At 29.3% G+C, this 10,536-nt stretch overlaps 1 protein-coding gene across 1 annotated transcript; it reads left to right on the top strand.

Annotated features, from left to right (window-relative positions):
- The first annotated feature begins 142 nt into the window (after window positions 1-142).
- LOC123259481 (leucine-rich repeat and immunoglobulin-like domain-containing nogo receptor-interacting protein 2) lies at window positions 143-2,847 on the top strand. The gene is made up of 4 exons (XM_044720021.1): window positions 143-309; window positions 422-778; window positions 840-1,438; window positions 2,493-2,847. Exons 1-4 carry the CDS (start codon window positions 253-255, stop codon window positions 2,776-2,778), a joined length of 1,299 nt encoding a protein of 432 aa, XP_044575956.1. The 5' UTR covers window positions 143-252; the 3' UTR covers window positions 2,779-2,847.
- Window positions 2,848-10,536: the final 7,689 nt, after the last annotated feature.

Below are 10,536 nucleotides of genomic sequence, written 5' to 3'. Positions count from 1 at the left end.
TTATTTATAGGAATAATATAAATATAAATAATGGGTATTTATAATTATTATCACGTGTTATCTTTAAAAAATGGTACATTAACCCCACAATAATGAACTTATGACCTACTCGCCAAGTCTCGCGCGGATCTTGAATCTCGGGTTTTAGTTTTAAGTCGTCATTCCTCGTTAAACTCATTGGACTTAGATCCCGAGTTAATCGGGATAAAATTACTTTAATTTTTCAAATTTTACTTTAAATTTTAATAAAAAATGTGGTTTAATTTTTTGGTTTTTGTTGTGTGTATTTTTGGTGTACAGTCGACTGTGGTGAGTGTTTATTTTAATTTATAAATCAAGTTGATCGAATTAAATACTGAAATTAATTTAAATGAACTAAAATTGTCAATTTGTCTAAATTTAAAATAATTCATAATTGCAGGTGGATTTATCGCACAGAGGATTAAAAAAAGAAACTTTTTTCGTTAAAATTCAGCAACAGTTAAATCTTCATGAAGTGACGGATTTAATATTAAAAGGAAATCAATTTGACAGTTTCCTCGATTGTTCAACGAATCTAGATCATTTGAAATCGTTAGATCTAGCAGAAAATCATTTGCAAAGATTTTTCTTTCTTTGTAAAGAAGAGTATAATTTGGAGTATTTAAACGTGAGCCACAATCATCTGGAATACATCGACGATTTCGCGTTTAATAATCGAACGTCTAAATTAAAATTGCTCGATCTTTCGTGGAACAAATTGAGTGTCATCAATGAAACTATGATCGAACATATGAAGGTATTTATTAATTAAAATTTCTAATTTGAATTTCAAGTCAATCATCTATTATTTTTTCTAGATCCTGGAGTATTTATCAATAGCGCACAATCCTATTAATGATATACACGAGAACGCCTTTATAAATCAGCAACATTTAGTGCATCTAGACATGAGTAACGTCTCAGCTTCATTTATACCAACTTCATTATTAAGACCGCTGACGAAGCTATCATTTTTGAACATTTCGTTCAATCCAATCGATACTTTGCCTTTTTTACCAGCATTGTTGACAGAACTTGATATCTCGGGTACAAATATTCTATTCATCAGCGAAATTTCGCTGCCTCATTTGTCGCGGTTCCATTTGAACCACATGCCGAATGTAACAGAAGTTATATTAAACGACTTGGAAAATATTACCATGTTGGAAGTATTGTCATTTGAGAACTGCAAAATGCTTACGGAATTCCGAATCTGGCCTCCTAATAGCAGACTTTTACCACATTTGAGGTACTTGTCTTTAAAAGGAAGTGCTCTGGAGACACTGGATGAAAATCTGAAACCGATTTTGCAGAGAACGGCTGTTGTTGATCTTCAAAATAATCCATGGCACTGCGATTGTAGGATGCAATGGATAAATCGATTGAATCTTTCCAACGATCTTAGTCGTGAAATCAGGTAATTTAGTTTTAAGGTAGTTGTAGCGTGATAGGTATTTCAACAGAAAATTATGAAATTTTTTTATTGAAAGATAAATATATTAATAATTCACTACCAAAATTTCAGATCAATTGACCGCACCGTTTTTGAGTAATTAATTTTCGAAATTGTTTTTTTTACACGTAGAGGTATAGAGAGATGGTAAAGTTAGTATGAAATCTTCCATACCACTCGAGTGGGCCAAAGATTTCATACTAACTTTATCATCTCTCTATACCGCTACGTGTAAAAGATGCAATTTCAAAAATTAATTACTCAAAAACGGTGCGGTCAATTGATCTGAAATTTTGGTAGTGAATTATTAATATATTTATCTTTCAATAAAAAAAACTTCATAATTTTCTGTTGAAATGCCTATCACGCTACAACTACCTTAAAAGAAGGGTTTACATTTTTTTTGTCTCTCGGCCTCTATTGGACAAAAGAAAGTATCTCTGTCATACTTGTACAATAAATGGAATCTTAAAATACATTTTATGCATAAATAAATGCAAATTTTAAAAAAATCGCTTCATTCTTCGACAGATAATTTAATTATCTATCGAAAAGCGAAACGTTTTTTTCGAAATTTGATCTTATCGTGAGCAAAACACGTTTAAAAATTAAATATTAACTGCTCTTTTAATTAATTAACATTTTATAGCTGTTAATTAATTTTTACAGCGCAATATAATACTTAAAAAAAATAGTAATAAAAGCTCTATTCGGGATTTTGGTCTTAGGGTGTAATAAAAATTCTCTACAATCGGTATTAAAGATTGCTTAATTGATAAATTGACTTATCGTGAATTTTTGTCGGTAAGTTTTTTATTTCTATTAAAATCCGAGTGATGTCGCTTGAAGCTCTTTGAAGCTTTGAATAGAGTTTTATTACTATCAATGAATATTACAATAAATATTAATCAACAGTTAAGTGTTGAATAAATTTCTAATTATTGAATCAACCACGAATCAATGAAAATTTACAGATACTGTCATAAATAATTAATAATCAAAATATAATTAATTACAGATGTAAAACACCAGAGGAACATGCAAGTAAATTATTATCAGCAATACCAAACCGCGAGTTAATATGCGTTGAAATATTAAGCTCAGCTTATCTAGCAATATGGACATCAATATCGATCATAATACTCGCACTCACCCTTGCCGGAATGTACCTCTTATGGCGAAGTCCTCTCCGGCAATGGATTCTCCCGAAACGCGGGGGTGACACAGTTTCATATAAAAATGTAAAGGAGTCCTCAAACGATTTGATAAGAATTCTAGTCACCGATGACCACACCGAGGATTGAAGATTAAATTCGAACAAGAAAAAAATTGTAAAATATGTTATTAAATTATAGGTTTTGTTTTTTTTTCTACCTGCGTTGCTTATTTATCCACGAAAGGTTGAGTGTCTTAAAGGGCGCAAACAATAATTTATAACGTATTATTCAGCGCGTATGGATCTGAATAGATGCTCAACATTGACGTTGATGCACAAAAGCCAGAAAAACATTCTGATTTACGGTTCATTTAGTAAACTATTACCAAAGCGAACCATAATCACAGCCCCATTTCACCCTATCCTTACACGAGAACAACAAACGTGACTCTGTGTCTTCACTGTTACTTTTTTCCTCTCCGTTGTACCTAAATTTAAATTGAAATTGTTGATACGGGAAAAGAAAAGAGATAAGAGAGAGAAAGAAGAGTCAAGTCGAATCTTTTGAATGAAAGTTCACCGTGCGAGCCATTTCCTACACTTTCAATCAACCAACCCCTTTAACAAATTACTGTGTACTTTTTTTAGCTTCAACGCAGTCGCAATATTCATATATATATATATATTTTTATATTTATATGTATGAAAAGATTTTTTACCACAAAAGTAAGGGTTGACTGCTTTTAAATAACTTCAAGGATTCTTCATTTTATTAAAAAGTATTTGTCGATTTTTTCTTTTATTTCATTTTATTAGACTATAACGTTACGATCCATCAAGCAAATTGATAAGCTATTTTTTGAAAAACTCTACCCATGTTTATAATTTTATGAAACGAAATTACAATAAAAATTAATTTCCTTTGTGGTGGATAAATTTTAAAAAATCTTACCACAAAAAATTTTATAAGTTAAAATTTTTAAATATCAAAACTTTTAGACTTTTAAAAAATTTAATTTTAATAACAATACTCAATAATTAGATTAAATTCAAAACCATAAAAAATTTATCGTATCACATTTTCAAATTATTGATTTTTAATTTTTTCTTTATCGTCATTTAATAAGTTAAGAAAATTTCAAAAATATAATTTTAATATACTCTTATTAAAAAAACTTTTCCATGCAATGCAAATAATGAATATTTTTTTTTATTCTGTGGTTTGAGAATGGTCAGATAAAATGCGTTAATATATGTATGGATATATGCGTATTAAGATCGTCAGAAGCCTTGACATGAACGGTGATCGCGTGCGATGTAGCGATGAGCCTTTGTGCTAAAGTATGATCTTCCTACGGGAAGCATATCGAGTTACACGTTATACGTGTGCTCAAACCCATCATATTCATATTATCCATATAGTATGTATTATATACTACAGAAGTGCAGTGCATAGCAGTAACAGTAAGCTACTTCATCATATACATAATATAATACAAACACATATATGTTAAATTCGCTGCTTATGTGTTATACGTATACAGAGCCCGTATCGGCTCTCGATTTACAATATATAAAGTCTGTATTGGGATAATATTGCATACCAATGTCATATTTGATGACCCGATATATCTAACCGTACTTCTTTCTTTGTATGTGTTATATATATATATATATATATATATATATATATATATATATATATATATATATATATATATATATATATTTATATATTATACCGCTGCGAAGATGTTTTTAATTTAATCAAAAGCTTGAAAATGATTTGATTAAATGCAAATTTTTCTTACATACAAATAAAATTAACTCCGAGCTCAAAAATATAATTTATGTGTTATTTTGAACTCACCGAGCTTAAAGAGTTAGCTGTTCTATGCTTTTGAGCTCTTCGAGCTCAAAAGTATAATAGAAGTTTAAATAAAATACCATTCTTTAAATTTTCAAACTGCAATTACTTTTGAATGAAAATTTTTTTTATTTTTTTTTACTACAATACTTCTGTAAATCAATATAAATATTAAACACATTCTATCAACAATCCGAACATTAAGAGCACAATAATTTTTATTGTGCATTTTTACTGCTCAGTATGAAACTGATAAATAATATTTAAGTCTTCAATTATCAAATACAGATTATGAAAACACATATTATACAAATAAGCGAAAGTATTATTAATAACTCATAAAATAGTAGAATATCCGTGATTACAATAAATTTATAAAACGAATTGATATTTTTTCCAATGAAGCGCGAGCGTAGTGCGATCCTGTAAACAAATGGTGTTATAAAAAACAAAATGAATAAAATGAAATTAAAGAGCATTGTATCGGAGATTGTGGATGTGAATTGTCAAAAACCACAGTAATATGGATATTTTGTTTTTTAATGGCGGTGGTGACGTTGCCAAGTATTTTTTGGCCAAGGGGATTTTATCTGATTAAACCGTCATGGAAACATGGGGTTACGCGTGTAAGCTGGGCTATACGCGCGTCCATGGGGAACATCGAACAACTGAATAATGAAAATAAAACCCACGATGTTATCGTTAAGCACTGAGGGATTACCAACGCATCAGCGCGTCCCCGATGAACTTACTCAGTGCGCAACGTACTAGTACTAGTACCTACATGCTACACTTTATACTCCACTCTTGTATGCTATCCGTACACTCCACCGTTAACGTTATACATTCTATGCTCACTTCCAAGTAAATCTATCACATCGTACTTTTACATCTATATGTAAATATGTTTTCAATTTATTTACATGATAGTCGGAAAAATGTACACTCGAATTCCGTCAGAAAATATCAAACCTTTTTTTGCCATATATTTTTTAAAATTTCAATTTTAAGAAAATACTTCGCTTTTTTTTCTTTATTTTTCTTCACTGATTAAAATTGTAACTTTATTTAAGAGAAAAAATCTTGAAATGAAAAATAATTTTTAATCTAAAAAAGTTTTCTTAGCTTGAATAAATTTTACTTGATAAAAAATTCTGTTAAAAAATTTTTTGTTCCAAGATTTTTTTTCTTGAATCAAGTTAAATTTTTTTTCAGTACATTTATTAATTTTTAATATACTAAGTGAATAAAATTTAGCGATGAATTAACGCTAACGCATTTACGATAAAGTTATCTCCCATACTATACGCCTTTCTAATAAATACGTACCATGTATTCTGTATTATGTTTATATATATATAATATAATGGAGGACGACCTAACAATAATATTAAGCTCAATCCATTGGTACAGTTACGTGTTGTATCATTGTGAGCACCCTTCCCAGAGCGTCAACACTCAGCAAATCATCCCTTGTTGCCAGCAGACATTTAGTATGATTTAGTATATACATCAGCCATCACCACCAGAAAATAAACTACTAACTATATAGCAGTATATATGAGAAAAAAAAATAAAGAGTATTTGACTAGTTTTAGGGGTAATGGCCGAACACATATCAGGCATTATTCCAAGGTGTGAAGGTTTTGCCCGCAAATACTTGGACAATAAGTATAAGTATGAACGAGTAGAATGTAGAATGTGAGATTCAAAATATAATATATTGAGTTGAAATACATCACAAGAGAGAGTAGTTATAGTGTGACTAGTCTATAGTATTGAATACGGAAAGCCGCTTACGATTGGATCAATGCCGACCGATCTATACATCCTGAGTGTGATTCACAGGAATACAGTAGATCTTTCAGAATCATACTATTCTGTTATGTCTGTGTCCAAGTGTCTGGTATGGAGAATGCCAAATCGCCAAGAATTTCGGTAGCTTAAGTACATTATTATACATAGTATATATATTTTGTGCGTGGTCCAAGTCCATCTCATGCTTTCTCGCCTTTTTATTTTCTACCTAAATATTTTTATAATGGACATTATCCACGCTTTAGATTTTTGAATGAATTACATATTGTCGTGGTACTAGTGATCCGATTTTTGAGATACTTATACACTGGACTGGACTCAGTGAAATTAAGTCTTAGAAATGCGACACGAGGCACACGTTCTTATTCATTTATTTAGATTTGGTTTTTAGTTGAATAAATTTGGACAGAGAATTGAAAATAAAATACGAAATTTTTATAAATAAAAATACAAAAAAATTTTTCATCATTGAGTAAAAAAAATTAGGGTTAAAATATTTAATTCAAATTACTTTGATGAAAAATTTTTTACTAAATTTTGAAAACAATCTAATATTTAATAAAATTTCCTACTTGATATTTCTATTTTTCTTTTTCTTTCAAAGCGCGTTTCCATTTTCCATTACTGACATTTAAAGCAACTTCAATAATCAAATCAACTGGTTTAATTTCTCCAGAGCTCGAGTTTAAAACAAACTCAGACATACATCAGTCCATTAACTTCAAAATTTCATTTAATCAAAACCCATTTATGTCTGTATAATGTATCTGATCTGAATTTGCATCTAAATCCCTTATACAAACTCACAAATGTTTACTATAAAAATAAATTCATAAACAACTTGGTAGAATTAAATTTTTTTCGGCTAAAAAAACAGTGATAACTTTTTGAACAAAAAAAAATGGATAGGATCACTGGTCCCAAGAGACAACTTTTCGTTAGCTTTTCTCACCGTCACCGTCTGTTGTCATTCTTGATATGTATATGTGTGTATAATAGTACGCACTGACATTACGGGAAGTAAAAATACAGTTAATCCCAGTCCCTTGGCAAATGGTCACGTTCTTGAAGAAATATAACTCGGTCCTCAAAGAAGAGAACAAGAATGAGAAAAATAAAAAGCAGGAGTAGCAAAAGCACCTGAGTCTTGTCCAGAGTCATCTCACTCAATTTTGACGTTGTATCGTAGATTTTAAAATTTTCTATACCTACACCACTCTCTTCAGCAGGTTTGGTCTCCGTAATTACTTCCAGATGTGCCAAAATTTCATCGGTATTTTTTCCCATCACTACCAGAGTATACGTTGAATGTAAATTTTTGTACGAAGCCAAATACCAAAACTTCAGACTAAAGATTTAAAGGTACGCATGTAAAGGAATCTATACAATTAACACCAATACAACAGCATTCAGCTTTTCACAAAACTGAGAGCTATGCACTTTACATCGCCTTATTATAAATTCTCATGGTCAAAAGTATCGTATCTTTCTTGATTTTAAAAAGTACCTTTACTTGTCTACGGGTATTAAAAATTCATGAGATATGAGACATGAGACGAGAGCTCAAGATACCTGCATAAAGTTGGTCCTGGACTATCACGTACTTAAAGTACTGGGTACGCACTTAAAACTCGCACACATAAATCCAAGTAAGACTCTACGCTCAATACTCTTTAATTACTCTCATGGTCTTGTCGTAAGGATTTAAAATTCGTTTCACAATATCTACCCATGATCCAGCCCAGGTATTGATTCAGTTGAGTGTATTTTGTATTGTATTTAAAGTTTGCTGAGTGTATTACAGTATTAGGATTGGAAATTCCCCGAGACTAAGATCAATGACTGTTTATTTGACCCCTGACAAGCACACTGGGTAAAAAGTACCCACCCCAAAATTTTATTTCATTATAATTCTTTGTGTATATTTAAACTTCGATAGTATTTTTATCTGTTTCAATTGGCACTAATTAATTTAATATTATATTTATTTTATAGAGAATTTTTTTAGCTTTCATTTAAAAAAAAAAAAATTCTCTAACTTTATTAGGGACCAAGATATTTGAAATTGAAATATGTTGGGTACTTTTCACCCTCAATGCCTAAAGAGGTATACGGTTTAGATGTGTGCTTGTCAGGGGTTAAAGTTATTTTTGGAAAAAAGAATCGTAAATACCTGCAATATGCAACAATATTTATAAAAAATTTTTATTATTCCGATTATTATTATTATTATTATTATTACGACACTGGAAAAAAAATTAACATGATTCAAGAAAAAGAATTTTCGAGTCATGAAATTCTTCTTGATTTAAGTAAATTTTACTTGATTTAAAAATTTTTTCTGCTTAATTTAAAATGAAATTTTTCAAATTGTTTTTCTTTTTTATCATTGTAATATTATTATTATTTTCATAATTTGAAAATTATTCATAATTAGTCTATATTTAAAAATCTAAGCTCCTATTAAATTATATTTAAATTATTTTAATTTTTAATACAATTTTTGCTCATTAAAAGTAAAGATCATTTCGAAAAAAAAATTTGAGGAGATCCAGGTTCGACTCCTGGCTTGGTCCTGATTCCTTAAATTTTTTTCAATATAATGTTTTCTTCCAATGAACAAAAATTGTATTAAAAATAGAAATATTATTATTTTTTTCCGAGTATTGAAGTATAATATAATAAGAGATTAGTTCCTTGAATATAGATTGATTTGTCAAAGTGGAAAATTCCATTATTTTGATTTTATCGAATAATTATTTAATTTATCTATTTGATTAAGTTCAATTTGATTGATAGCAATTAAAGCCTTAAAAACCAATCAATTACTGGATAGATATAGATATATAATAATCAAGAGTAAAGAGGATACAAGAAGAGAAGCGATGTATGAGAAACCACAAGTAAGAAAAACCACAAGTAAGAGGATGGAATATTACAACAAACACCTTGGGGGTCTTTAGTGACTATTCCTTTACGTAACAGCAACATATGACATATTGAATGTTTATACATATTACATGTATTAAAACTATATATGGTTGGGGAATAATATCAAATTCCCGGTCCCAAAGCACTTCCTCCGTCTAGTTCTTGGCGCCACTGAGACCAAAAGCTCCTTCGTCATATTCTCCAATATTTTCATTAAGTAATAGATATTAATGCATGCTTTATAAAAAATGTTATTCTTGTCATATCCTTTTAACCTTGGGAAGTGGAATTTTTCTATTTGGTTTATTAGGTACACACATGTTTTCATTTTTAAATATTTAATATCGTATTGTCGAGTACGAGACCGTGGAGATGAACATAAAATGATTGCACATTAAATTTACGTTTAAACTTTACGATTCATTGGTACATGGTATTATTAGAATAAAATCTATAATACGCGGACACATATTTTATATATAAATGTGTGTATTTATATTATATGTGAGAAAAAAACAGATACAACGGGTAACAGGAGAGTGTACAATAAAATGATTGTATTTGAATTGAAGCGTAAAATTATTGGTACATCTGTGGAATGGATTAAAAGCACAATAAATTCAATATAAATAGTCTCCAATGATTGAAATAACCGTCCGCAATATTAATACATTAAATTTATTAATTTAAATATAAATTAATGACAATTTTTCATTTTTTTTTTTAATTTTCATTTATTTAATTTTTAACTAAAAAATACACTCAAAATTTTTTCCTTTTATTACGCCTAAAAAATTTTTTTTTATCAAAATTTTTTTATAATCTTATTTTTTTTTTTTTTAAATAAAAAATTGATAAAAATTTATTTTTTTTGTCAATCATTTCGAAGATTAAATATTAAAGTAACATAATTTCTTCAAGCTAACTCCCGTCTCCGCCTTCAGAAATTAAAAAAATTATAACCGAGCATATTTCCCATTAGCCCTCATTAACAACTTTACTTTTAAAAATGCAGTCAAAGCCCCATAGATAAATAGTACCACATAATATTTCTCCTAAAAAAATGAAAAAGTTAAACAAACAGAAATTAAGTTGCAGCGGCGCCACAACAGATGCATTTTGTCATCTTGAGCAATTTAAACCTGACACATAACATATCTTTCTTCTATTTCTCCACTATACATCCTACTTATATATATGAAACATATAAAGTATAAAGTAGTAAAGAAAATTTACCTCAGCCTCCAGCTCGAGCTCGAAATTTCAACGTTTATACACACACTCTGTATA

Source organism: Cotesia glomerata, linkage group LG2 (assembly GCF_020080835.1).
Source record: "Cotesia glomerata isolate CgM1 linkage group LG2, MPM_Cglom_v2.3, whole genome shotgun sequence".
Classification (NCBI taxonomy): Eukaryota; Metazoa; Arthropoda; class Insecta; order Hymenoptera; family Braconidae; genus Cotesia; species Cotesia glomerata.
The sequence above is the reverse complement of the archived record's forward strand: the minus strand, read 5'-3'. Positions and strand labels throughout refer to the sequence as shown.